Source organism: Canis lupus, chromosome 2, assembly GCF_011100685.1.
Source record: "Canis lupus familiaris isolate Mischka breed German Shepherd chromosome 2, alternate assembly UU_Cfam_GSD_1.0, whole genome shotgun sequence".
Taxonomy (NCBI): Eukaryota; Metazoa; Chordata; class Mammalia; order Carnivora; family Canidae; genus Canis; species Canis lupus.
Genome location: NC_049223.1, coordinates 78,503,774 through 78,531,628, shown reverse-complemented (window position 1 = coordinate 78,531,628; position 27,855 = coordinate 78,503,774). Strand labels below are relative to the sequence as shown.

The following is a 27,855-nucleotide window of genomic DNA, read 5'->3' as shown; positions in this document are numbered from 1 at the left end:
CTGTGTTTCTGTCTTTACAATAAAAAGAAGATGGGCAGAGCTTGACCCCACTTTATCCTGTACATGTGGACTGAGCAGCTTGTGTGAGCCAGGCACCGTTCCAGGCAGCAGAGACAGATGGAAAGGTAAGACACAAGCCCCTGCCCTCAAGGTGCTTAGCATGTGCTGGAAAACCGGGTACGCAGACTCTTGATGCTGAAGCAGAGGGGCGTAGGAGTACAGAGGAACCAAGGAGAAGGAGCAGCGAGGTGTCCTTCAGATGGCCTGGTGGAGGAGGGAATACCACAGACTGATACTTAGAGTTGATGGGGACATTCGAGCCCCTGAGAAAGAGCAGGAAGGTGGCTTATGTAAAGGCGCAGAATCGCGCAGTGTGTATGGTGTTTGGGAACGTCTGAGGGGGTCTGTGGAGCCAGAGCACGGGGGGCAAGGCGGGGTGGGGTGGGGGCCGGCAGTGGGGTGGAACCAGTGTCTCAGCCCAGTTGTGGAACCTTGATTAGACGGTTCTTGCCAGCATTGTAATGAGTAGATTCAGGGTAGAAATACCCTCTCTTTTTTTCCCTCCTTCCTCCTTCATCCCATCCCCCCTTCCAAAAAGGTAAGCTAAGCTCTGGACCAGAACAGGCAGCAGTGGCTCTCTGCCCTGAAACCATCCAGACTCCTCTGCTCTGTGGGCCTTTTTGTTTATTTGAATCACTTAAAGCCCAAAGTGGGCCTGAGCCCAGGACTCTAAGTCACAGCCATGGCTCGCCATAGCCATCTGCTGTTTTCCACTCTGCCCCCTTCATTCCGTGATCAAGACAACCCATGTCGTTCAAAGAAAAATACCTCTGCAACCTGTTTCATCCCTTACTCTTGTCTTCACATTTGCTTTAAGAGTTATTATTTCCCTCCAGTTTTTCTGTATTTATTCAGGCAGAGAGAAGAATAATAGGTCCCTTTCCAAAAAAGAAGAAAACAGAAAACACAGCATGCCCACTGGTTCTCTGGATAATGTCAGGAGAGTACGGAATGAAAATGAACACCGGGAGCCGGCTTCCCTATCTCGTTATAGTCATGGGCTTGGGCATTATGTTTGGAGGGTCCCTTTGCCCAGCATCGTTGAGTCGCCACTTATGTGTTTGAGAAACTGGTCAGCTCTGTGAGGGAATGATTCTGGGCAAAGGCCGGCCAAAGGAAGCATTGACTGTTTGCTTTAATTCCAGAGTACTTTGTATTCCTGCCTTGTAGCTCTTAGCAGAGACTGGCCCAAAGCACAGTACTCAATCTTGTCCCCACTCCCTGCCCCCATCCCAAATCAACCTCCAGAAAGTTCCAGCTCTTTGGCAAAGGCACACATTCTGTTCTACTTTAAGTTTCATCAGAAATTCAAGTCCTCCGAGGCTCTTTTCCCTTGTGGGGCCGTGAAACTTTGACTTTGCTTCTTGTCTGCCCTTCTGGAACCAAATACAAGGAAATTCATGGGTTTGGGGAGAGAGTGATGGGAACCCAACTGGGCACAGGATACTAGGATAAAGCTGTGGCGCCCTGAAAGTGGCCTGCTCTGCCAACATATATAAATTCATACAGTCTGAGCTTGACACTGTATAATTTGGCCCAGAACAATATGTATTTTGAACTCATTTAGGTGAATGACTTTGGCATTCCAAGTACCCACTGAGGGAGTCTTTATCAGGCTGCATTTGCCTTATGCAGAAATAGGTCTTTGTTCTGAAAAATGGCCTCAGAACACACTTTGTTGAGCTGTCTCCTTAAGTGAGTGTCATCCTCTCTCACCCATTCCAAAAGATCCAAGAATGCAGTCTTGAAATCTTGCTTGTAGGAAATGCAGAGATTGGTAATGAAGGAGATATCTTTGTAGACTTAGTTTTCCCAAGACTCACTGTTTACATTTTTTTTTTTAATGTAACCAAGCCATAATTACATTTTACTTGTTGTGGTTCCATCTGATTGTATTGTTGAAGGACTATTTTTGAATCTGTCCAAATAAACTCTGCAAACTACTTCCACAAGGATGTACTCCATGGGGCTGGAGCAGCCTTCATCCTGAGCATACAGAGACACAAACAGTTTCCCATTGCATGCTTTCTAATTACATAAATGCAGAAGGGTGGAAGGGAGAAAGTGGAAATTCTAAGTACCAAAAAGAATGTTAAGTTTAGAAATAACAAGCTCATCTGGAAGCTATCACCACTTTTTTCCTTAAGTGTGCTTGCAGCACCACTTCCCCTCGGACACCAAAGGATGAGGTCGGGGTGAGCACAGGCCTGGGCAGGAGCAGGGCAGAGGTTCCCGTGTTCACCACGCAGCCTGTCTGTGGAGCTGGTGTGAGCATCTGTGATCACTATTAGAGCCAGAAGTGTCCCCAAGGAAGAGGACCGATGGGGAGCAAGGAAGAGGCAGGAGGACTCTGGGAAAGAGCATAGGATTTAGTCAGGAGCAGGGTTGGGGCTGCGGGGGTCCAAGTTCCCATTCCACCACTTACCTGCCAGATGACTCCCTTCTCTGCAAAGGGACAAAAAAGAATCCCTACTGTATAGGCTTTGGGAGTTACATATATGTGCTAACACAAGTATTAAAAAGAGGTGAGGGACGCCTGGGTGGCTCAGTGGTTGCACGTCTGCCTTCAGCTCAGGGTGTGATCCTGGAGTCCCAGGATCGAGTCCCACATCGGGCTCCCTGCAGGGAGCCTGCTTCTCCCTCTGCCTGTGTCTTGCCTCTCTCTGTGTCTCTCATGAATCAATAAGTAAAATATTTTATAAAAAATAAATAAAAGGAGGTGGTTGCTATTTGAATCAGAATGGAGTACACCGTATTTATTATTAAGGGTGGGTAGGGGACTGTCCCAGTGCGGAATGGGTGTAATCCTAAGGCTCAAGGAGTCTGGTTCTTTTTTTTTTTTTTTTTAAGATTTTATTTATTTTTTCATGAGAGACAGAGAGGCAGAGACACAGGCAGAGGGAGAAGCAGGTTCCCTGTGGGGAGGCCGATGTGGGACTTGATCCCAGGCCCCTGGGATCACGCCCTGAGCCAAAAGCAGACACTCAACCACTGAGCCACCCAGGCATCCTGGGAGTCCAGTTCTTAAGAGTCTAAATTAGCAAGATCTGAGAGGGAATGGATGTCTCAAATGAATTTCGTGTAATAAACTGAAAGTAGTTAGAAAACACTGCATCTTCATGAGTATTAGTGTCATTTGTCTTCACTCTGCTCCATTGAGATACGCGTGCACAAAGCCACTGTGGCATCTCCCTTCTGTAACTACCTGAGCTAACACTCAGAGTTACTCTGAGCACGGGTATGCTGGGAGGGGCAGGAGGACAGGGGACACTAAGGAATAGGAAGGGAACTTAAGACCTCCTTGGGGAGCTTCGGGCATGGTAGGAGGCGGCACCGCGAGTGAACATGTGTGTTCAGGATATTTGGCTTCAATCATGCGATCCTCAGGTTGGAGCACAGAGCCAGGAGATGCGAGTGGGGGAAGGCGATGTCAAGAATTCTTGGAGGAATTCAGGAGTGGGCAGGAGAAGAGTCTTTAATAGGGGAGAAACTGGGACTAGAAAAAGGAGCCCATTATCAACTGTCAGCCGAGTCATCTTTCCCTATTCCTGGTCCAGCCAGTCTGAGCCAGGCAGAGCTTAATTTGATCACTTCGAGGGACTATATAATACTATTTATGGGGCACATACGTGGTGACAGTTACTGTTCTAAGGCTTTATATACATCATGATGCTTAATTTTTATAACACACCCAACGAGAGAAGTACTCATATCCTCATTTTATAGAAGAAGAAACGGGGCAGCCCAGGTGGCTCAGTGCTGCCTTCAGCCCAGGGCGTGATCCTGGGGTCCCGGGATCGAATCCCACGTCGGGCTCCCTGCGTGGAGCCTGCTTCTCCCTCTGCCTGTGTCTCTGCCTCTCTCTCTGTCTCTCATGAAAAAATAAATAAAATCTTAAGGAAGGAAGGAGGGAAGGAAGGAAAGAAAAGAAAGAAAGAAAAGAAAAAGAAAGAAAGAAAGAAGAAAAGAAAGGAAAGAAAGAAAGAAAAGAAGAAAGAAAGGAAAGAAAGAAAAAGAGAAAGAAAAAGAAAGAAAGAAAAGAAAAGAAAGAAACAGCTTTGGAAAGGATAAATGAACTTGCCCAAGGACAAACAGCCAAGAGGTGATACAGGCAGGATTTTTATCTGATTCCAGAACCTAAGCTCTTAACTACTCAGTTGTAAACTGTTCAAACTGAGGAGGGTCCAAAAAATAAATAAATAAACTGACGAGGGTCATTCAGAGGGGCTCTCGATCCAGTTTAAGTCTGATTTGACACACTTGAACTAGTTGAAATCCGTTCCATTAAGTTTAAACTGATAACAAGTTGATCCAATTTGAAATCAGCTGTCTTTATTTAAAAAACAATTCCTGTTTATTAATCAGAAACATAATTGGGAATCAGAGCTTCCTTGCAAACATGAGGAAGCATCATGACATTTTATTGACCCGGGCATTTTAAAAACTACACTTTTCTTTTTTTTTTTTAATTTTTATTTATTTATGATAGTCACACAGAGAGAGAGAGGCAGAGACATAGGCGGAGGGAGAAGCAGGCTCCATGCACCGGGAGCCCGACGTAGGATTCGATCCTGGGTCTCCAGGATCGCGCCCTGGGCCAAAGGCAGGTGCTAAACCTCTGTGCCACCCAGGGATCCCAAAAACTACACTTTTCAATTAGTTTTTTAAGACATTATTTACAAATAGTAAAATGTACCTGTCGCCTGGTTTGAAAATGAAAACCCTCTTTACAATGTATACTGGTGATATTTATACTACCTTTATACTCTACTTTTAAGAGGCTAAATTTTTTTTTTTAAAGATTGTATTTATTCATTCATGAGAGACAGAGAGAGAGAGAGAGAGAGAGAGGCAGAGACACAGGCAGAGAGAGAAGCAGGCTCCAGGGAGCACGACGTGAGACTCGATCCCGGGACCCCAGGATCATGCCCTGGGCTGAAGGCAGGCGCTCAACTACTGAGCCACCCAGGGATCCCTGAGGATAAGTAACTTGATTTGATAAAATTTTACATTTACAGAAAAGTTGTGAAAATAAGGGACTCCTTTGTACGTTTTACCCATGTTCACCAATTGTTCACACTCTTCCTTGTCCACTGTACCATTCTGTGTATCTCTCTGTGTGTGTGCAGTATTTTTGAGCCATATGAGAGTAAGATGGAGACATTATGTCCATAGACACACAACTATTTCAGTGTATGTTTTCTAAGAATAAGGACATTCATAGGTAACCACAGTACAATTATCGAAATCAGGGAATTAATAGGTGCCCAGCTGGCTCAGTCAGTAGAGCATGCAACTCTTGATCTTGGGGTCATGAGTGCGAGCCCCACGTTGAAAATGAGATGAGATGAGATGGTAAAAATAAAATCTTTAAAAACAAGGGGCGCCTGAGTGGCTCAGTCTCCGACTTTTAGCTCAAGTGGTTATCTCCGGGTCGTGAGTTTGAGCCCTGTGTCAGGTTCTGTGCTGAGTGCACAGTCTGCTTGAGGTTCTCTCCCTCTCCCTGTACCCCTCCTCCTGCTCACATGCACTCGTGGTCTCATGGGCGTGCAAGCTCGCTCAAGTAAACAAGCACAGTCTTTAAAAAAAAATTAATAAATCAGGGAATTGACATTAATACAGTAGTATCCTCCAATCCACAGTACATGTTAAATTTTGTGAATTGTCAGAACAACACATCTTCCTGCCCTTTGCTCAGTCCAGACTCATGCGCCGTATTTAGTCGTCAAGTCTCTTTTTTTTTTTCTTTTCTTTTTTTTTTCAAGTCTCTTTCTTTAATCCAGAACGGTTCATCAGCTTTTCTTCTTGCTCTTGACATTTTTGATGAGGACAAACCAGTTGCTTTGTAGAGTGTTCCTCAGTTGGGTTTGCCTGTGGTTTCCTCACGATTCATGATTAAATTTAGGTTTTGCAGTTTGGGCAGAGATGTATCTTTCTGATGCATGGATGTCCACGTGTCTTCACAGTAGTGCAGTGAACTTCGCTCACTTGGTGTAAGGGCTGCTGGCTTAGTGTCTCCAGTATACATTTATTATTTTTCTTTGTAATTAATAAATAAATTATGGGGGAGATGCTTTTGACACCGTACATATCCTGTTCCTCATCAAGCCATTGTGATTTTTAGCATCCGGTGGCAATTTCCAGAATTCATTATTTTTCATGACTTGACGTCATTATGAGAAAGAACTTTCCCTTCCTCCCAAGCTATTTGTTCATTTATTTCTATCATTATGGACTCATGGGGTCTCACTTTATTAAATTGATTATAATCCATGATTGTCAACATTTGTTTCTCAGATTATCCAGGTACGCCTGTTAGGAGCTCTTCCAAGCTGGCACCTGTTTTCTTCTGACATACCCACTCCATAAGGACAAGGTAGTCCAGACTCTTCCAGTGTTTTCTTTACCCCAGCCTTGGAATCCTGCCATTTCTCCAGGGAGCCCTGGTTCCTTTTAGGGGAGAGTTGTGCCCATTTCTGTCCATGTGTCACTGTTCCGCAGAGCCAGGAAATAGGTGTGTGGGTGCGTGTATGTGACCTTGAGTTTGTACTGATAACTAAAGTCCCAGACCTAGGGTTTTGTCTGGCCTTAGCCCATCCCAGTTTGTAACTCCCTTATCTAGCAGTGAGAAACCTGGCTTTGGGGATTTAATTGCTAAAGAGCAGTATTTATTATCCGTGATATCTACTTGGCTCCTGTGTGTTGATGAGTGGAAATCCTCTGTGATCCCCGAGAGGCGGAGTATGAGTTCCCTCTGGTCTCTCGGCGTGTCCTTTTTCCTTACCTTCTACCTTTTCTGCTGTCTACACCTCTGGAAGCGATCAGGACCCAGAGTACAGTTTTTCTCGTCCTAATAATTATGAAACAGTTTTATCCTTATTAATTTTCAGTTAGGGAGCTGAGTTTAATTGTAATGTTCCATACATTTTCAAAACCCCTAAATTAACCTTTTTTTCAAGTGGGTGGCTCTGGGCGCCTGGGTGGCTCAGATGGTTTAGTGTCTGCCTTTGGCTCAGGTCATGATCCCGGAGTCCCAGGATCGAGCCCCACATTGGGCTCCCTGCTTGGCAGGAAGTCTGCTTCTCCCTATGACCTTCCCCCATCTCGTGCTCTCTCTCACTCTTTCTCTCCTAAATAAATAAATAGAATCATTAAGTGGGTGGCCCTGACTGATCATTTGTATGGGTCAGTGACTTTCAATTAGAAGAAAGGCTTCCCCAGGTTTTTACTATAGAGCATCCTCTGTTCTCTTCTGAGCTGCTTCCCTAGGTCACTGTGTAATCATGAGAAAGTCACTCGATCTCTCTGGGCCTCATTGTAAGACGGCTGTAATGATCCCTTCCTGCCACACTACACATGTGAGGTCATGCGTGCACCGTGTTATTTTGGAGAAAAGTGGGACAGCCCACTAAATAATATTTCACTATATAATCAACTATGTAACAAAGTATGACCAGGTGAATCATTTTGCCGTTTAAAATGGACGTATATCAATATCACACGACAGACTCTTTTTATTTTTTTTATTTTTATTTTATTATTATTTTTTAGATCTCCTTTATTTATTCATGAGAGACAGAGAGAGAGGCAGAGACATAGGCAGAGAGAGAAGCAGACTCCATGCCGGGAGCCTGATGTGGGACTCGATCCTGGGACTCCAGGATCACGCCCTGGGCCAAAGGCAGACGCTCAACCACTGAGCCACCCAGGCGTCCCGACAGACTCTTTTTAGCACAGAAATAAAGACTTCACTTCCTCTTCACTCTATGGTGGACTTTGTGCACAAAATTCAAGTTCCACTTGTTTTACCAGGAAAAGTCCTCCTGTCGAGGGGTATAAGGGGTATAGATCTTTCCTTGATCCCTTCTTTTTTTTTTTTTTTTTTTAAGATTTTATTTATTGATTCACGAGAGACACAGAGAGGCAGAGATACAGGCAGAGGGAGAAGCAGGCTCCACGCAGGGACCCCGATGTGGGACTGGATCCTGGGACCCCAGGATCACACCCTAAGCCAAAGGCAGATAGATGCTCAACCACTGAGCCGTCCAGGTGTCCCACCTTGATCCCTTAAAGACCAGGAGATAGAGCCATAGAAGGTGAGCGTTAGAACATGTCGGTCAGAAGCCACATCCTTCCAGGTTTCTTGACTCCACTCCATGGGCCCCAGAAACCAGTCATAAAGCTGCTTTTTGGGCTGAACCCAAGCCTTGTTCAGTCAAGGTAGGGGGGGTCTTGGGGGATTTCTTTTACCTTACCAGAATCTCTGTAAGACTTGCTGTGGCCTCTCAACCTCCAGCCTCACCCCCTTACCCCAGGTTTTTTTTTTTTTTTTTTTTTTTTTTTTTTTTTTAAGATTTAATTCTTAAGTATCTCTATACCTAACATGGGGCTCAAACTCACAACCCCGAGGAGGGCCCTGGCTGACTCAGTAGAGCATGCGACTCTTGATCTTGGGGTCATGGGTTCAAGCTCCACATTGGGTATAGAGATTACTTAAAATCTTGTGGGGATCCCTGGGTGGCTCAGCGGTTTGGCGCCTGCCTTTGGCCCAGGGTGCGATCCTGGAGTCCCGGGATCGAGTCCCGCATCGGGCTCCCGGCATGGAGCCTGCTTCTCCCTCTGCCTCTATCATAAATAAAAATAAATCTTTAAAAAAATAAAATAAAATCTTGGGGTACCTGGGTGGCTCAGCAGTTGACTGTCTGCCTTCGGCTCAGGTCATGACCCCGGGGTCCTGGGATCGAGTCCCACAGCGGGCTCCCTGTAGGGAGCCTGCTTCTCCTTCTGCTATGTCTCTGCCTCCCTCTCTGCATCACTCATGAGTAAGAAAATTTAAAAAATCTTTAAAATGAAATAAAATCTTAAAAAAACAAAAACAACTCTGAAATCAAGAGTTGCATATTCTACCGATGAAGCCAGCCAGGTGCCTCCTGAACCCCCAGAAGTTTTAACACTGTTTTGCGCCCATTGTTCATAAATTCTCAGCAGCTCCCCAGTAATGCACAGGGTCTCAGTCCAAATTTCTTTGCTTAGCATTCAAGACCCTCCACCAACCAGCTCCTCCCTCGGCCTCTTCTGCCCACTGCCCTCTCCAGAGTAAGTTAAAGGCTAAGAGCCTGAGCTCTGGAGCCACACTTTGGGGGTGGTGGGGGTGGTGGTGAGGGTTTGAATTCCAGTTTGGACACTTACTCGCTGTCGGGTCCTGGAAGTTACTTACTCTGTCCATGCCCTGCTTTCCTCATCTGTAAATGGGAACGGTGACGATTCCTTCAAAAGGTTACTAGGAGAATAAATTCATCAACATATGACTTCGTTACTCTAGGAGAAGCCTTTTGCCTGGTCCCTGGCCTACAGTCATGTTGGGTTATATCATAATTTCCCCCCCTTTATTCTCCACACAGCAGCCTGTTTATAACAGAAATTGGATTATGTCAGTCACCTGCTCAAAACCTTCCGGTGGCCTTTCATCCCATTTGGAGAAAAAGCCAAAGTCAATCCAGTGGGCTCCAAAGACCCTGCAAGGTGTGGCCCTCCCGGTACCTGTCCGACCTTGACTCTTACCACCCTCTCCCTGGTTCCTCTGCTCCAGTCGTTCTGTCCTCGCTGTGCCTGACCACACTGGCAGGCTTCCACCTCGGGGCCTTGTACTTGCTGTCCTCGGCTCGTGGTCTCTGACCGCTCTTTGCCCAGGTACCCACAGAGCTCATGCCCTCGTCTCCTTCTAGTCTCTACTCGATGTCTCGTGCTCAGCGAGATCTTCCCTGACCACTCTGGTCTTTCTGACCCTATACATACACCCTAACCCACCACTCTGCTTTATTTTTCTCTCCAGCATTTCCCACAACCTCGGCACCTACATGTTTGGTTGGCCATCTGTCTCTTCTCGTTGGGATGTAAGCTCCCCGAGGGCAGGGATTGGGGTTTGTTTTACTGCTGTATCCTTAGCCAGCACGCAGTGGGCACTCAATAAATATTTTCTGAGTAAGTGAATAGTAGTCTATTAACTCTATTTCCATCAAACTCATTATTTATTCCTGAGACACGTTTCCCTAGGGGTGACATTTTCAGTTACCCATGTTTCATCTCCACATGTACCCATTTGGTGGTGACTGTCTAGAGGAGCGATGTGAAGGATTCTGGGGCTGTATCTGGGCCAAGCCCAGGGGTGTTAACATTACTGTCATCCGCTGTAGTGCTGTGGAGGCCTGGGGGCCACACGTTTGTCAAATACAAACTTCCTTTCCTGGCCTTTTCTTTCTTAGTATGGACTGCTTTCCTGACTTGCACAAGCCCCCCCCCCCCTTTTTTAAAGATTTATTTATTTATTTATTTATTTATTTATTTATTTATTTATTTATTTATTTATTTATGATAGAGAGGCAGAGACACAGGAGGAGGGAGAAGCAGGCTCCATGCCTGGAGCCCGACATGGGACTCCATCCCAGGACTCCAGGATTGTGCCCTGGGCCAAAGGCAGGTGCCAAACCGCTGAGCCATCCAGGGATTCCCCCGCCCTCCTTTTTCTTTAATGATTTTATGTACTTATTTGAGAGAGAGCATGAGCATGTACTTATTTGAGAGTGGCAGAGGGAGAGAGAGAAGCAGGCTCTCCTCTGAGCAGAGAGCTAGATGTGGGGCTCCATCCAGGACCCTGAGATCATGACCTGAGCCACAGGCAGACGCTTCACCAACTGAGCCACCCAAGTGCTCCTGACTGGCTCAAGCCTTGCTCACATCTCCAGCCCCTGTTCAAATCCTGCCTCCTCCAGCGAGCCTTTCTTAGGCATGTCAGCCCCCTGGGACTTTGCTACTTCTCATTGTCTGTGTCTGTTCTTTCCCCTTGTGCCTTCTTCTGTCCCTGTACCTGCTGCTGTGCTGGACACTTAAGGAAGTGGTCAAAGAAAGACGTTTTAATCAAACTTTTTGGGGAGGTAAATGATAAACGTCTGCAAACTAGCTTAAGATTGTAAAATACTCAGGATGCCTGGGTGGCTCAGTGGTTGAGCATCTGCCTTTGGCTTAGGTCATGATCCTGGAGACCCGGGATCGAGTCCCACCTCGGGCTCCTCACAGGGAGCCTGCTTCTCCCTCTGCCTGTGTCTCTGCCTCTTTCTCTGTGTCTCTCATGAATAAATAAATAAAATCATAAAAAAAAAAAAGACTGCGAGAAACTCAGAGATTCCAAGGACAGGTGCGTGTCAAGGATGTACAGGGCAAGACCCAAGCCCTCGTCAGCTTCTTCAGGAGCCAGACATCTCTAGAATTCCACTCGGACCATGATTGAGCCGCCCCGTGTGGCCCCAGTGCAGATTCCTCCAGAGAGCATCTGATGGGTGCAGCCTGGCTCACCACCCACTGGGGTCTGGCCTGCCTGGGCGGGAGGGCAGGTTCCATGAGGACACTCACTGCCAGATGGCCTGATCTGTTTGCAGATGTAGCTGGAGGCCGTGTCCCCAGGAGAGGGGCTGCACAGACCCCCCCAGATGATATGCTTCTGTGCCTTCTTTTTCTCCGTGAGTTCCCATGTTCCTAAAAAGGGTACTTTTCAATGAATTTATCTGGAGCACAGAAACCTTAAGAAAGAAGGCTGTTCTTGTTCTGTAGGATGGTAAATATATGCCCAGAAGGACCAACTCTTGGGGAAGGAGAGAAGCTTTCCTCTCTGTGGGCTTGCTTGGCCACGGGAGCTGAGAAATGGAAGAAACGATGTGAGAAAACAATGGGCAAGTGACGGTGTCCAGGAAGTGACTTCCCTGGTGTGGCCCGCCGGCATGACAGCCCTGCTCACTGTGTTCACGAGCAGCAGGGTGACGCACACGTGCCCCTTTCCTGACAGCCCCGCTCGGACGCTGCCACAGGGGAGGGGGGAGAAAGCAAACAGGTGTGGGGCGAGGGGGGTGGCTGGGCACAGCCCCCAGCACCCCACCGCTGGCAACATCAGGGCGTCCACCGTCAGAGCGGAGGTACAGCTGGGACCACCTTGCGAGCCTGCCTGCCTGGGTGCGGGAGGGACAGCCACTGGGCTCAGGTGGACCTGGGCTGAAATTTCTCACAAATTTCCAGAATTCGGTTCTCGTCTCTGACAGTCTTCTCGCCCTCATTTCCTCCATTCTTAGCACTTGATCCCTCTTTCTGATGCTTGGCCTCCCACCCCCGCCAACAAAAGGGTATTGCTTTTTTTTTTTTTTTTAATTTTATTTATTCATGAAAGACACAGAGAGAGAGAGAGAGAGAGGCAGAGACACAGGCAGAGGGAGAAGCAGGCTCCATACAAGGAGCCCGATGCAGGACTTGATTCCGGGACCCCAGGATCATGCCCTGGGCCGAAGGCAGGGGCTAAACCACTGAGCCACCCAGGGATCTCCTAATGTAATCTTTTTTCCTTTTTTTTTTTTTTTTTTAAGATTTTATTTATTTATTCGTGAGAGACAGAGAGAGAGAGAGAGAGGCAGAGACACAGGCAGAGGGAGAAGCAGGCTCCATACAGGGAGCCCAGCATAGGACTCGATCTCTGGTCTCCAGGATCAGGCCCTGGGCCGAAGGCAGGCTCTAAACCGCTGAGCCACCCCGGCTGCCCCCAAAAGGGTATTTCAAATTTGTTCGTGGGGCCCCGGGCCCTCCCCCGGGGCCTCCCCTGGGGGCTCTCCAGTCCAGCCAGGGCCATCCCTCTGCAGACACTGGAGAGCATCACCACCTTCTCCTTCCGCTTTCTCTGAGCCCAAGGTGGGGCCAGAGCCTTCCTGAGGCTCCAGAGGCAGGGCGGGGGGGGGGGGGGGGGGGGGGGGGGGGAAGGAGGAGGAGGAGGAGGAGGAGGAGGCTGCCGCCAAGGCCAGAGGGCGGGCCCAGAGTCAGAATATCTGATTCTGCTCCTGCACCTGCTCCCAGGCTGCGCAGACTCAGGCAAATCCCTTCGTCCAGGGCCCAGGGCCACAGCAGCTGCTCCGCTTCCTGAGAGCGGGTCTTGCCGCTCCGGGCTCCGCGCTGCTCCGCGTGCGTGGCTGTGGCTCTCGGTGAGCCTGCCGTTGCCTGCTCTTAAAATTCCTCTCTCACAGATGAAGAAACAGACTCAGGAAGTGCAGGAGTTGAGGAAGGGGAGGAGGAAGCCTGTGCCAAAAGCCTAGGACCCCGACCCCCGCCTTCCCTCTGCTACTACATACGAACCTTCCTGAGATGGTTTAAACCTGGGGAGCGCGGGGTGTTTTCCAGAAACGGTGCCAAGCACTTTGCACCCATTTACTCCTCGCATCCTGACTCATCACATCCCTACCTTCCGTGTCCCCTCTGAGCCGCCTCCTGGGGCTCCCCCGTCCCACCGCCCCCTCTGGCTTACTTAGTTCTTCACAGCACGTGACGATGGGAAACCCATTCACCTGCTCATGCGGGCTCTGCTCCGTGTCCCAGGACGCTCGCCTCTCAGGGGCTGGGACCTTACGGGTCGGGTCCCCTGCTGTGTCCTCACACTCTGTGCCTTCTGGCGCACTGTAGGCACGATGAGTATTTGTTAAGTAAGTGAATGAGTCCTGACCAGCAAGTCTGTGGGGTGCCATGACCAGGTACGCTTGGCAGGGGAGGAACCCGGGGCCCAGGCAGGAAACAGCTTGCACGGAGTCGCGGAGTCAGCGGGTGATGGAGCGAGGATTCAGACCCAAGCAGGAAGGCTCCAGAACCTTCCGTGAGGAGTCCTAGCGGCCCCTCCCAGCTGCAAACGCGGAAGCGTGGAGATGCTTGGTCTTTATCTCAGAGGAGAGGGAGGGACCGAGCATCTCCCGGGCCCAGTACCAACCCCCTGATTGAGTGGGCCGGACTGGGAAGGAAGGCCTTTTGCTTGTTTTCACTCTCCAGGAGAGTGCAGAGGTTTGCACCCCTGTCGAGGCCGGGCTGACGGGATTAGAGGAAACAGCTGGCCCGAGCCCGTGCCCTGCGGGAGGGAGCTCACATTCCCGGGACTCGGGGAGGGAGCAGCTCCCCACAGCCCAGCCACATTCCAGGTCGGTCATTTTCTTGAGCCCAGATGTTTGCTAATGAGCTGGGGAGAGAGGCTTTCAGGCCTCTACCCCAGCCCTGGGCCCCACATTACTCGGCCCCAAGAGGCTGGCCCGGGGCCAGCAGGCTCTGGCTTCAGGCCCGTGCCCTGTGCCAGCCAGGCCTGTCGGGGCAACTGGCGCGCTGCTGCCAACCAGGTGTGTCTCTGCGAGCTCGGGGACTCTGACGTGACAGGTTCTGCCTTTCTTGCAGGGGCCCCGTCCCCCTGGCTCCCAGTGGAGTAGCATCCTCACGGCAGGCAGCCTGATGGGGAGAGGCTCGGAGGCAGCCAACAGGGTGTGGTGGGCACAGGAGCCCAGGCTTTGGACTGGTCGGGTCTGGGTTCAGGTTACAATTTGTCAGTCACTACTGGTAGGATCTGGGGCAGGTCGCTAAACTTTTCGAGGCCTCATTTTTCTCACCTCTAAAATGGGGATAATGTCGAGACCATGGTAAGGATTTGATAGGATAAAGCAGGCATAGCGCTTGGCATAATACCTGGCACATGACGGTAGCTGGTGGTATTATTGACAGGTCACCTTCCAGAACCCCTGGCCACACTGTGGTCATTCTGAGATGACCAGTCTTCCCCAGGCAGGTGTGAACTCAACACTAAGCCCCGTGTCCTTGATGAGGTGTTTGGGATTGCTCTAGAACTTCCCTGTGTTTCAGAGTTGTGGCTGAACCGTCAAGGGCTACCACGCCCAGCTTTCTGTGTGATCTGACAAGCTCACGAGGCTACAGTTAGCTTCCTGCAGTGCTGGAGTGGCTTCTCTCAAAATGCAGGCCTCCGCTCCCCCCTGCCTTGAGAAGGCTGGTGGCAGGGCACCCAGATGGCCCAGCGGGTGAGCGTCTGCCTTCAGCTCAGGCCGTGATCCCGGGGTCCTGGGATCGAGTCCCGCATTGGGCTCCTTGCAGGGGACCTGTTTCTTCCTCTGCTTGTGTCTCTGGCTCTTTCTTTGTGTCTCTCATGAATACATAAATAATATCTTTAAAAAGAGAGAGAGAGAGAGAGAGAGAGAGAGAGAGAGAGAGAGAGAGAAGGCTGATGATGGGCACAGCGGTAACTATTTCCTGAGTGTCTACTTTGCACCGGGCTGCAAGGCCAGACTTTGTGGGACAGGGTCATCCCACAGACAGTAGCTGGCCTCGTCTCCTGCTGTGTGACTTTAGGCCAGTTACTTAACACCTCTCTCTGGGTTTTGCTTCTCTCACCTATAAAATGAGAATAACAATACTGTTTATTTTATAGAATTATTGTGCGGGTGACAGGTGGCTAGAATGGGACCGGGTCCCCACTGAAGTGCTCGGTATGTGTGAGCTATTGCGATTGTCATTCCACATCCAAATACATATCATAAGATGCATTTTATATATTGTAGGGTTGGTATTATTGTCATTCTCCTGGGAACACTTATCTATGGGAGCTAATAATTATTTCCATTTAGCCAAATACATCAGGCCCCTCCTTAGGCCCTGGGGACACTGGAATAAACAGGCAATCCCTGCCTGCAAGGAGCTCTCGGTCTAATGGGGAAGAGAGACGTGCACAACCGGTGTAGAGGGGAATTGGCACAGCCGGAGGGATGGATTATGCTACCCGAGGGTCTTGGGAAGTCTTTCCAGTGTGGTGCTTGCAGAACACGTTATGGGGAGAAGAAAGGAGAAGGGAACCCCAGGCAGAGGCAACGGCATAAGCAGGAGGTAGAGGCACCGGGATGCGTCTGGGTGTGGGGCCATCAGAGCCCACCGGGAGCCCCCCAGGGTGCTCAGCCACCTGTGACATAGGTCCCCGGGCGGGAGCTTCCAGGCAGGCCGGGGTGAAATCCAGGGCCGTGCACAGCTCTGAGGGCAAAATCTCCAGGTCCCACGACTGTGTCCGGGGCTCCTCCTCTGCAGGAGCGGAGCCGTGTCCTCCTTCCCCCGAGAGCACCCGGAGCCGAGGGGGCACAAGGGCCACCCTCGAGCGCGCCCGAGCAGCTGGGCCGCGGGGGCCTGCGCTCCGCCCTCCCCGGGGGCCGGGACGAGGGAGTCGGGGTCCAGAGTCCTTCCGGGGCTCGCGCGCGCTTCTCCGGACGCTTGGACGCTGGGACCGGCGCCGGGGCGGGGGGAGGCCGGGCGGAGGGCGAGGGGCGGCGGCGTCCCGGCGGCCGGGCCCCGCGGGGACCCGGGTCGCGCCCGAGGGCGGGCAGGCTGGGAGCGCCGCGGGGCCGCGCGGAGGGGCCGCCCCCGCCTTTGTCACCGGGGCCCGGCGCTGGGAGGCCGGCGGGGGCTCCGCGGGGCTCGGGCGCGCCGTCGGGCGGGGCCGGGGCCGGGGCCGGGGCCGGGGCCGGGGCCGGGGCGCCCCCTCCCGCGGCCCGGAGGGAGCGGCCGTGCGCCCGCCCTTTCTCCGGCGCGGCCCTCCCTCCGCTGCCCCCGCCCTCGCTCCCTATTTGGAGCGGAGACACCCCTGACGTCGGAGCCGCTCGGCTCGCCGCTCCCCCGCACCGCGCGCCCGCCCGGGGCCGCAGACAGCGCAGCGCAGCCAGCCCAGCCTCGCGGGGCCGCCCCAGCGCCGCCGGCCGCCGCCCGAGCCCCCGGGGGCGCCGCCCCCCGCGCCCCGCGCCCCGCGCCCCGTGCGCCCCGCGCGCCCCCGCGCGCCCCGCACCCAGCTCCGCAGGACCCGGCGGCGCCCCGCGCGCGGTAAGTCCCGGCCGGACCGGCTCCCGGACGCTCCGGCGGCCCCGGGGCACCGAGCACAGGGCGGGCCGGGGCGCGGGGGCAGCGCTCGGAGCTCGGCCGCGGGGCGCGCTCCCCCGGCTCCCCGCTCCCCCGGCTCCCCCGGCTCCCCCGGCTCCCCCGCTCCCCCCCGCTCCCCCGCTCCCCCGGCTCCCCCGGCTCCCCCTCTCCCCCGCTCCCCCCGCCCCGCCCGCGAGCCGCGGCTCCTGCCTCCTTTTTGTCCGGCCGCCTGTCCCCGCGCCCCCGTCCGCCCCCTGCCCCCGTCCCTTCCTTTCTGTCCCTCCCCCGGGTCTGCCTTCGTGTCGGGTCCCCCCGCGCTCGAGCCTCTGCCTCCACGCCGTGTCTCTCGCATCTGCCCCCGGGCGCGGGGTAGCGGGGGGCTCCGTGTGTGTGCATCTCCCGGATCCCCGGGGTCGGAGGCACGAGCCCCCCCTCGTCTCCGCGGGGTTCATGAATAGTTTCCTAGACCCGGGAACCGGAGCGAAGCCCTCCCCCTCCCTTCCGCCTGCCCCCGGGGCCTGGCCTGGGTCATCCCCCTGGAATTGAGTCTGGGGCAGGGGGAGCCCGCCTTTCCGGGGGCTCAGTTTTCTTAAGAATTCCACCCCCGCGAGGCGGCCTGGACCGGGGGCCCCGCTGCCGGCCACCTGCCCGCCCTGCTCCCTGGGCGGGGCGATCCTGAGCTTTTACAAGCCGCAGGAAAGGGGGCAGCTGCCTGCCTTGGCGTGGCCAGGGGCTTGGCAGGCATCGGGGGACCGGGGCACATTTTCAGGCTTTCGGAGGCCCTCGCCCAGCTGGAGGACACCAGCCTGTAACTACGGGAACCCCAGGAAAACAGAGGTCAGGGCTGGAGGCCAAAGGCTGGGCGCTGGCGGGGGGGAGGGGGGTGGGGAAGCAATTTGTCAACAAGGAGCCCCTCACCCTTTGTTACTGTGGAAACCACCAGCCTCCAGAAACTCCCCCCAGATGCTGACACTGCTTGGGTGTGGTTTGCCTTTAGTTGGGGCCAAAGAAAAGGCGCGACTGGAGCATTTGCTTGGCGACCCCTGCCCCTGTCTCCCCCCGCCCCCGCAAGCTGGACCTCTGTCTCCTGGGCCTCCGTGGAGGGGCGGAGGGGGGAGTAGGTGGTCTGCATTAGCCACGGGCCTATCCTCATTCTTTTTAAAGTGAGAGTTCAGGCTCAGTTTGGCTCCTTCTCCCCACCCCCAGCCCCAAGGGTCGGAGGCTGCAGAGTGGGCAGGGATGCTGGTGAGGTCTGCAGTGGGACTTCTGCTGAGCAGATGTGCAGGCCGGCCCTGCAGCAGCCCATTAGCATAGATTTGTTTGGGGGATAGTTTTCGGGCTGTGGGCAGGAGGGTCTGCAGGTGGGAGAGCGTCGGTCCGGGTCTGGGGGCCACAGGGTCTGGGGGCTGTGGCCGGCAAGGTGGAGCTGCCTGGGAGAGGCGGGCCGGCCTTCGGGGCATGGGCCTGGCCCTGTGTGTCCGCCCCCCGCCCCCCGCCCCCGGGACGGTCAGTTCATGCCCTGCCAGCGCTGCCGGCCCCGGGGAGGAAGGAAGCCAGCCTGGGTGAGACTGGGGTCATGGAATCACAGTGGTCCTAGCGCGCCCGAGCCGGGCTGCCCTTGAGGGAACCCGCTTGAATGGACATTCCCAGGCCACGCTCCCTATTTTAGAGGCGGCAGATGGGAGGCCGAGGGAGGCAAAGCGAATGTTCAGTGGCTCCGTCTGTGACCACGAGACTCTCCCTCGCCCAGGCGCACAATGAGTCCGTGGGTGAGCTTGGGCCTGGACTTGTCCTCGGACCCCAGAGCGGGCCGGGGAGAGCCCGCTGAGCAGAGCCGGGCCGGGGTCTGACGCCTCTTGGCCGGCGTCCCGGAGCGACCTTTCCAGCTGCACCATTCAAGGAAGTCCTTGTGCTCCGTCCAGGACCTGCAGGGACTGCCGCACCCTGGCTGAGCCCAAGCCGAGGCCCGCGGGCCCCAGAGGCCACACCCTCCGCACCAGCAGCCGGGACAGCCTGGCAGCCAGGCCCAGCCTGTTTCCTCCAGGGTGGGCTCGAGGTGGCTGATCTCTCAAGACCCTGTGCCTCAGTCACTGGCCCCAGGGTGGGAGTCTGAGCGGGGTCTCCCTCTGGGCTCCCACCCTGGCCAGTGAGCATGTGAGGCAGCACTCGACAGCTTGAAACACCCTTTCTGAGCCATCATCTTGCAGGGTTGAGTTTCCCCCTAAATCCAGTTTCATGGGGGCTGGGGCAACGCCGGATTTAGGTATTTTTCAGGACCCACCCAGGATCTGGTGGGAGGAAGTGGGGAGGGGAGGGGCACCGTTCTGGAGGCAGGAGGGTGGGGGCCGGGTTCAGGGACCCCAGGCTAGCACTAGTGGTGCTAACCTCACTGAGGCTTTATCCCGTGGCAGCTGCCCTCTGCAGACCTTTCCACGCACAGTGTGTGCCCGCTTTGCAGATGAGGAAATCGAGGCACGGAAAGTTTAAGTTGGCCGAGGTAGGCTGTGAACTTGGGTCTGTGGCAGTCAGTGGTGGAGAGTGTGTTGTGGAGAACCCAGATCCTGTGTGTTATGTGGACAGGAAAAGTGGCACAGAGGGGCACTAGGGTCATCTGATCGGTTCAGGAGCAACACACCACCAACCCCATGTGCTGGCTGGGCGAGTCGCAGTGTCCCGGATGATGGGCCCACAGGTGGAAGCCTCCATCCAGCCGGGGGGGGGGGGGGGTGTCCTATGTGGGAAAGGTGCCCAGGAGAGGTACCGGAAGCAGAGGAGAGGCTTCCTTTGCCACCAGGGATTGCTAGCCCTGCCCTCACCTGCTTCCACACCTGGCTGGTTGCTGGGAACAGTGACACCAGGGGCCGGTGTGTATGTGTGAATGGTGGGGAGTAGACCATGCTACGAGAAGATCCTGATTTACATGGCCCGAATATTCAGATTTACCCCAACGAGGAAATGGGCAGTGATTCACTTTTTATGCAAAATGGACTCTGCTCTACAAAGGGTTTCACCGAGGCCGTGGGTGGCCTGGAGGTCTCCCTTGAAACCTGGGCCCCTCCAGTGACGAGGACTTCATTCCAGGCCCTGGAATCCAGGTGTCAGGCTGGGAGGCTCCCGTCAGCCGTGTTGTTGTGGGGCTCCCTTCCCTGGGGAGTCTGGGGAGTCCTAGCTCCTAACCTGGCTGGGCCTCAGAATCATGTGGGAGCACTTGTCCGTGCTCAGGCCACACCCTGGACCTGTGGGGTCAGAACATCCAGGGCTGGGGCCCGGGCCTCTGGGTATTGACGAGCATCTCCGAGCATCTCCGGGAAGATGCTAGATTCTGGGAGGTGTGGAAACAGAGAGGACCCCAGGGCCCAACCGGGAAGCCCGTTCTTGCGACCGCCCCCGCCCCTCCTGGGGACCTTCTGAACCAAGGAGCGGGAGACAGCCCCCCAGTGGCTCTCCCGCGTTTGCTCACTGCCCTCTCGTCCCCAGTGTGAGAGAGCTGGGTGCTGTCCCCGTCTCCACCAGCCAGCGTCCCCTCCACTCCCCCCAGGGAACTTCCCTTCTGTGTTGTTGGCAGCCTCAGGATGCGCCTGCTGGTGGCACAAGGCCCCTGAGGATCTGGGGGGCTTGGATTTGGGAGCGGCAGTAGGGCGGTGAGAAGGCAGTCACCCCGGGCTGACGACACCCCCGATGGAACCGCGCCGCGACTCGGAGGCTCCCAGGAGCCAGGGGTTGGCCCTGGCTGGACGCTGTCACTGGGGGATCTCGTGGGTGGGGGAGTCGGGAGCGGGACTTGAATTCTGCTCCCCGGTTGTGCGAGTCAGGATGAGAGACACAGCCCGCTGGGCAGGGGCAGGGAGCTCCGGGCCTCTCGCCAACTCCGGACCATTAGGGGAGACAGAGGCCTGGAGCACGGGGACTGGTTATTAGGGTCGGGTTCTAGCCATAGGGCGTCTGCCTCCGGACCATTCCCTGGGTTCCCTGGGCGCCTTCTCTTCCTCTGTGGCCGGTGCTTTACCTTATTACTGTCCGTGTTCAAATCCTGGTGTCGTCAACCTTCACTTTGTCAGCTTGAGCATATCTCTTAAGCTCCCTGTGCCTCAGTTTCTCCCATCTGTAGAATGGGGGGCATAGCAGTGTCTAGCTCTTGGGGGGTGTCAGGACGCGGGAATGCGTACGTGTGAGAGCCCAGAGCAGTGCCCTGTCCGCAGTCCGCGGCGGCTCCTGCGCCCGTGAGACGGGCCGGCGTGCGTGGGGCTCTCAGCCTTGAAGCCCCTCTCGTTGCCGTTGCCCCTGCGGTGCCCTCAGCCGGGAGCCCCCTCCTCGCCCCATCGCTGGTAGCTCACTCTAATCCTGACTTAAGTCCAGAGTTAAGGGTCTCTCCTCCCTCGGGCCCAGCCGCCCCTGACTGCCCACCTGCACAACTCCTCCCTGGACCTCCCGGGCCAGGCTCTGGCTCTGAGGGGGCGTAGGGTCTGGGCCCCCAGCTGCCCTGCCTCACCCTCTGCTGTCTCCTCCACCGTCTAGAAGGTGCTCAGTGGACTGAGCGTCACACTGCGGGGACCCTGCATGCCTCGGGGAAGAGCATTGCTTGGCCTGACTTGCCGGGGTGTGTGTGTCTGTGTGGGGGGTGCTTGGGGCTGACCCCTTTGCAAGGCAAGGGGGGGTTGGCCTGGGGGGAACCCTCTTCCCACCCTGGCCTTCTAGGAGTCCTGTGATTTGTGGTGTGACCTTCAGGGAGGGAGGAAGAGATGAGAATCTCTGGGTGAGGCTCTTGTTCCGGAAGGAAGGTCCCACTGCTGTCTAAAAAAATTAGCTAAGTTGCTGCTTGAAAAAAACAAAAAACAAAACATAAACCAGCAAAGAAGAAAACCTGCTAGCAGAGAGCCCACCCCAGTGCGAGGGGGGCAGCAGGGATTCTTGGGGGGTGGGTGTGAGGGTGGGCGGAACGTGGGTGCATCCCCATGGCATGCCTGTGTGGGAGAGACTTGCCCAGGTCCCCCCTGCCTCCTGCTCCAGCACCAGGAGTCTGAGGCCTGCCTCGCTTTCCCTGCGCTCTCCCAGGGGACAAGGCCTGGCCAGGGCTGGGTGCCTGCTGATTGCATCCTCCCAGCCGTCCTCCCCAGCGGTGGGGCGGTGCTCCCCATCCTACGGTTGAGGCAAGTAGGGGCAGGGAGCTGAGCTTTATTTCTGGAAGTCACACGGCTCCCAGGTGGGAGGGCCCAGGGGACTGGGGTGGGGGGGGGCCCTGCTTGTGCCACAAGCAGGGCAGTTGGCTGGAAGTCAGGGCAGCTGGCCTGGACAAGCAGACTGTGGCTCCAGCCCCCTCTGAGGGCCTGGCTGGGCCTGGCGGGTTGGCTTGCAGCCCCTGCCCCCCATCCCCCCCATCGTGGGCACCACTGGATTAGCCCTGGGCTGCTTGCTGGAGAGGCAGATGCCCTATGGCTAGAACCTGACCCTAATAACCAGTCCCCGTGCTCCAGGCCTGTGTCTCCCCTAAAAACCCACCCCTGCCCTGTCTCAGTAAGCCTGTTATTAACCCCAGCACCCCCCCAGCCCCCGCACCCCCCCAGCCCCCGCGCTGCCCCCTTAGCCTGACCCTGGCCCGTGGCTGCCATCCCCACCGCCCCCAAGCTCAGGTGCAAAGCAGACCCGCCTGGGCTGCAGGCTACTCCCCATGAACTTGCTCCTGGCCCCTCACCTCCTGGCCCAGGCCCGATCTTCCTGCCCTGTCCATCGGGTGGGCAGAGTCCCCAGGGCTGGCTGAGGTCTCTGAGGGGCCCGTCCAGCCTGGGGAGGCCCCGGGAGCTCTGGCCTGGGCAGGGGGTGCCTGCAGGGACCCTCGTGGGGTGCTGTGGACTCAGAGCCTCACCCCCTGGGCACGGACGGAGGAGGGCCAGTGGGGTCAGGAAGCCTCCTGGACGCCCGGCTTGTTGAAAAATCAGTTAGGTTGCCAGTTGGGAAGGAGCTCATTGTATTTTGTTAGGATGTGGTTGGACTTAAACCGTGGGCTTTGCCGGCCGTCTGGTGAGCGAGACCGGAAACCTGGGGGTGAGAGCCAGGGTCGTGACACAGACGCAGGCGGGATGGGGCACACCAACCCGACTCCCCTCCTCTCCCCTTGTCGCCCCTCCCCGCTGGCTGGGAGCAGAGGAGACTGGTCTCTGCAGGGAGATGGAGCTGAGCAGACTTTCTGGGTGGAGAGCGCGGCGCTGCAGACGTGGTCACAGCCCTGCAGGCTGCCCCCCCCCCCCCCCCCCCCCCCCCCCCCCCCCCGCACAAGCCCAGCTGAGCCACCCACCTGGGGTTCCCTGTAGGAAGGGGCAAGACCCCCGGCACCCCCGCTTCCTGGACGCTTCACCAAGGAAGTGGGCTGAGGGTAGGACCAGGCTCCCACTCTGAGGCTGGGCATCTGTGGGACAGCCCCGGGCCCTGATCCCGGTTCAGCCATGCCCGGGCCCCTCTTGGGACTGTCCCAAGGCCCGGAATCCCCGGCTGAGCGGGACCAGTTGTCGCGCCTTGGAAGCTCGCTAGCCATGCCCACTCCCGCTCCACCCAGGACCTTCACTCCGCAAGTCCCCAGGGGGCTTGCATGGTCTGCTGGGTTTGGAAACCAGCGTCCCGAGGCGCCTCGCTCCTTTCAGAGGCGGGGACACCGAGGCCTGGTGCCCAGGGTCGCACAGCAGGTGTGGCCTGCTGGCTCCCAGTCCAGCGCCCTTTCCCGTGCCCTGTCCCCAGAGGACCCCCTTGCAGGCCCTGCCTTCGTTTCCAAGATGCCCTGACACCTCCCTCCTCCACCATTTGGAGGTAGGGGAGAGGGTGAAGCTGGGGCACCCTGGGAGAGCCCCCGCTCAGCAGCGCTTTGCACACACGCTGCCCTGCAGCGCCACCTTCTGGCCGATTCTGCTTTAGCGTCTCCCATCCGTTGACGGGGTCAGGCGCGTGGCTGGTCTGCGAGGTTGGGTTGGACCTGGCAGAGGTGGGGGTGGGGGTGTAGACGCAGGGCTTGAAGCCCTGGTGGGGAATCCAGAAAAGAAATAGCCTGGGACGCCCGGGTGGCTTAGCGGATGGGCGCCTGCCTTCCGCCCAGGGCGTGATCCTGGAGTCCCGGGATCGAGTCCTGCATCGGGCCCCCTGCATGGAGCCTGCTTCTCCCTCTGCCTGTGTCTCTGCCTCTCTCTCTGTGTCTCTCATGGATAAATAAATAAAATCTTAAAAAAAAAAAAAAAACAGACACAAAAAAACAAAAAAGAAATAGCCTGGTCCAGAGTTAGCTTTTTCACCTGACGTCCAGCCAGCGGAGGTGGCGCAAGAAGTCGCCGTGGGGGACGGCGGAGGTCAGCTTTCCTGGTGGCCGACACTTGGGCAGCATGCCCAGGGGACGCGCTGGGTGGCTAGCTTTTGTGTTGCCCGGAGGTCCCCCAGCATCACAGTCCCCTGCCATCCCCGCTCACCATCCCCATTTCTTAGACAAAGAAACCAAGGCCCAGACATAAAATGTTAACTTGCTCAGAACCGCACAGTTGGTTGTGACGGTGACCCCGTTCTCTACTAGCCTCCCCGCCGAGGGCTGTCGTGTGACCGTGGTGATGCCCTCCCCAGGCCCCCGGGTTAGCAGCCTCACTGTCCAGGTTCAGAAAAGAGAAATAACTTGTCCCAGGTTGTGCTTCGCTGGTAGGTAGTAGAGCGAGGATTGGAATCCGGGCAGTCGGGTGTCTCCCCACCGGCCCCCCGTCCACAGCTCCCTGGGCCCCGCTGGCCTCACCCGCAGTCTCCGCTCAGTTCTAGGGCTCTAGAGGCCGCGGGCACGATGCTTCGGGTCCTGGTCGGGGCCGTCCTCCCCGCGATGCTGCTGGCCGCTCCACCGCCCATCAACAAGCTGGCACTGTTCCCGGACAAGAGCGCCTGGTGCGAGGCCAAGAACATCACCCAGATCGTGGGCCACAGCGGCTGTGAGGCCAAGTCCATCCAGAACAGGTGGGCGCAGGGGCTGCGGGCGGAGGGGCTGAGGACAGGGGCCGGGAGGGAGGCAGAGGCCCGGGCTGCCCATCCCTGCCTCCGCCTCGGTGTCCTGGGCACAGTGACCTCTCCCCCCACAGGGCGTGCCTAGGACAGTGCTTCAGCTACAGCGTTCCCAACACCTTCCCACAGTCTACAGAGTCCCTGGTTCACTGCGACTCCTGCATGCCGGCCCAGTCCATGTGGGAGATCGTGAGTACTGCCGCCCGCCCCTGCCCAGCCTCCGCCCAGAGCCCTGGCCTTGGCCGCGGGGTTCACTAGTCAGACCCCCCGTGTACGGGTCCGGGGCTTGTGCAGGGGGCGGGGTACGGACGTGGTCCTTGCCGCCTGATGGCTTAGCAGTCTGACACCAGTGTGTACAGGACCAGAGCTCCTCCTGAAGCTCCATCCTGATGTCAGTCACATGATGAAACCCCTGCAGTGGTTTCCCATTGTCTTAAGATGAGACCAAAATCCTTGCCGTGTCCCATGGTGCCCAGCATGGCCTGGCTCACCAATCCCTTGAGCTTTGTCTCGCGTCTCTCAGCTTTATTTTTTACTTTCTTGACACTTGACATTCTTTCCAACTCTCGTACGTGCTATGCTTGCTGCCACCACGGGGCCTTTGCACATGCTCTTTCCCCTGCCTGGGATACCTTTCTTCTCCTCCTCACTCAGTTAACGTCTGTTCATTCTTCTGCCCTTAGCTCGGCGTCATTCTCAGGGCCCTTCCCTTCCCCTGAACACTGTGTGCCTCTGCTTTGACATCTGTCCCGTCACAGTTTTCCACCTGCATTGCCGTGATTTTGGCAAGTCTGTTCCCCCAGCTAGACTCTGAATTCTTTGAGCCACCATGCTCAGAGCTGGGAGGGAGGGGTGCTCTGTGGAAGGAAAGACGGAGAGAAAAGGAAGGAAGGACAGGGAACAGGAAGAGCTGTGGGAAGAGTGTGGCATTAGGGGAAGCACAAGGTGCTGAAGGGGTCAGTGGGGCAGACCTAGGCTGGGCTGCAGGTTTGGGGTTGGGATTTCTGGACCCAACAGTTAAGTAGGAGTTACCTGGCCAGTTTGGGACAGGTGGTCGGGGTTGCGTTAGGTGAGGGCCTTCCAGGCAGAGGGAACAGCATGTGCAAAGCCTCAGGCAGGTCGGGCAGCTCAGAGTTGGTGGGAGTGGCACCAGGTCAGCAAGAGGCAGCCCGGAGGTCCTGGGGGGTCTTAGTAAGGAGTCTGGATTCTTCTTTGAGTGCAGTGGGGAGCACCGAGGGGAACTGTAGGCGGGGGCAGGCCACATTGGATATCCTGCCTCAGGCTGCTGTGAGGGGATGGGTAGGGAGGTGGCGGGACTGGATGTGAGGAGACACGCCGGGTGGCTCCTGCTGATGCTCACCCTCCTCCCTGCGAGGGGCCACAGAGCTACCTGGGGTACCCCCCTGTCCTGGCTCAGGCATTCTGGGGTCTCTGGGATGGTGGGTCCCATGAGGAGTAGGCCCTTGGGAAACAGGTCTTCCCTTCTGTCCCATCGTCCCCAGGTGACCTTGGAGTGCCCTGGCCACGAGGAGGTGCCCAGGGTGGACAAGCTGGTGGAGAAGATCCTGCACTGCAGCTGCCAGGCGTGCGGCAAGGAGCCCAGTCACGGGCTGAGCGTCTACGTGCAGGGCGAGGATGCGCCGGGCTCCCAGCCGGGCCCCCGTCCCCACCCTCACCCTGGAGGGCAGACCCCTGAGCCCGAGGATCCCCCCGGGGCCCCCCACGCGGAGGAAGAGGGGGCCGAGGACTGAGGCCCCAGCCCTTCCTCCCCTCTCGTCCCCTGTGGAATGCTGGGTCTCACCCGTGGGGGAGCGGTGGGGAGGAAGGCCGAAGCCCCCCTTTGGCACTGGATGGACTCGGATTCAGACTTGGACTTGGAATGCTTTCCGGTTGCCATGGAGATCTGAAGGGCGGGGTCGGGGCCAAGTCGCACAATTTAATATATTCAAGAGTGAGGGGAGGTAGCGGAGGTCTTCAGGGTTCTTTTTCGGAGTGGGGGCGGTTCTCTTCCTTTCTGCCTCCTAGAGATGTGCCTTGGGGGGAGGGAGGTTGGCTAAGCTGCTGAGGTGGGCATCAGGTCCTCACAGCTCCCGGTGGGGCAGGGCCCCTGGGGTGCAGAGGGTGGAGTGGGGGTGGGGGGCCCTGAGCTAAGGGCGGCGACCTTGTCCACAGCAGCCTTGAGGGAGGGGCTGGGTCCGGCCAGGAAGACCCCTGGCCAAAGCTCTAGCCCCATAGGCCTCCCCCAAAGCCTCCCATCCCCAGGGCAGCCTCTCCCCAGTGGCACCAAAGTGGCCCTCCCTCGATGGCGTGCTCAGGAGTCAGGTCTGGGCAGGACCCTGCTGACTCATGGCCCTGCAGCCTGGAGCCAGGCTCTCGGGCTTCCTTGGCTTTCCAGGGGGTGGAGGAAGGCCAGGGAGGAGCTTACTTGGGCTGGGGGGGAGGGGAGGACTCCCAGAGCATCTCTTGAGTACCCCTCCCCATCCCAGATGCTAGTGCCTCCCACTGCCCCCCCAAATTGGACCCCACAGAAAGCTGATGGAGCCAGCCTTCCCCTCCTGGGGGGCTCTTCCTAAATATCTGACTGGTGTGGAGGCTCCAGGGAGGGCCCCGGGTGGGATGGACCCTGGCTGAGCCTCAAGAAACGAGGAAGAGGAGGGGGGAGGGCTCCTGGCGGCCAGTGTCCCCACAGCTCTCCCGGCACCCAGTTCCCACACCTCCCTCCCAGCTGCACTTTAACCCAGAGGGGGAGTGGGGTCCTGGGGACAGGGCGGGTGAGTCTGCTCCTCTGTCCCCGGGGCGCCGGCAGCTCCCCCAGCCCCTGTCCCGGGGGTGCCCCGGCCCGTCCTCACGGCTGTTCCGACAAGAGCTTCTGGAGCTTGTAACGAGTAGATTGTTTCCCTGAGTTTTCTCATGAATAAATTCGTTCAATGCTTGTGTTCTCTTCCTCACTGGGTGGCTCTGCTGACCCAGGGTCCCCCAGCGGGGCCACGGGGAGGGGGTCCGGCTGCACAGCGAGCCCCCCCGGCAGCCCGCCCTGCGGCCTGG

At 56.4% G+C, this 27,855-nt stretch overlaps 1 protein-coding gene across 4 annotated transcripts; it reads left to right on the top strand.

The window, feature by feature from the left end:
• Nucleotides 1–102: 102 nt before the first annotated feature.
• NBL1 (NBL1, DAN family BMP antagonist) lies at nt 103–27,744 on the top strand. Of its 4 annotated transcripts, none has more exons than XM_038531782.1 (4): nt 103–125; nt 24,571–24,765; nt 24,888–24,999; nt 26,313–27,744. In XM_038531782.1, the coding sequence occupies exons 1-4, from the start codon at nt 118–120 to the stop codon at nt 26,559–26,561; spliced, it is 564 nt and encodes a 187-aa protein (XP_038387710.1). In that variant the 5' UTR covers nt 103–117; the 3' UTR covers nt 26,562–27,744. The 4 variants fall into 4 exon arrangements, with proteins under 4 accessions (XP_038387710.1, XP_038387711.1, XP_038387712.1 ...); XM_038531783.1 differs by lacking the exon at nt 103–125 and adding an exon at nt 16,710–16,764; XM_038531784.1 differs by lacking the exon at nt 103–125 and adding an exon at nt 17,504–17,637.
• The last annotated feature ends 111 nt before the right edge of the window (nt 27,745–27,855 follow it).

Excerpts from the sequence above, each read along its gene's own strand:
- NBL1 (XM_038531781.1), top strand. The coding sequence starts at position 18,259 with ATGGGCCTGGCCCTGTGTGTCCGCCCCCCGCCCCCCGCCCCCGGGACG. Across the intron at positions 18,363-24,570 it reads GAGGAAGGAAGCCAGCCTGG|TTCTAGGGCTCTAGAGGCCG; the intron begins GTGAGACTGGGG and ends GTCTCCGCTCAG. Across the intron at positions 24,766-24,887 it reads GCCAAGTCCATCCAGAACAG|GGCGTGCCTAGGACAGTGCT; the intron begins GTGGGCGCAGGG and ends CTCCCCCCACAG.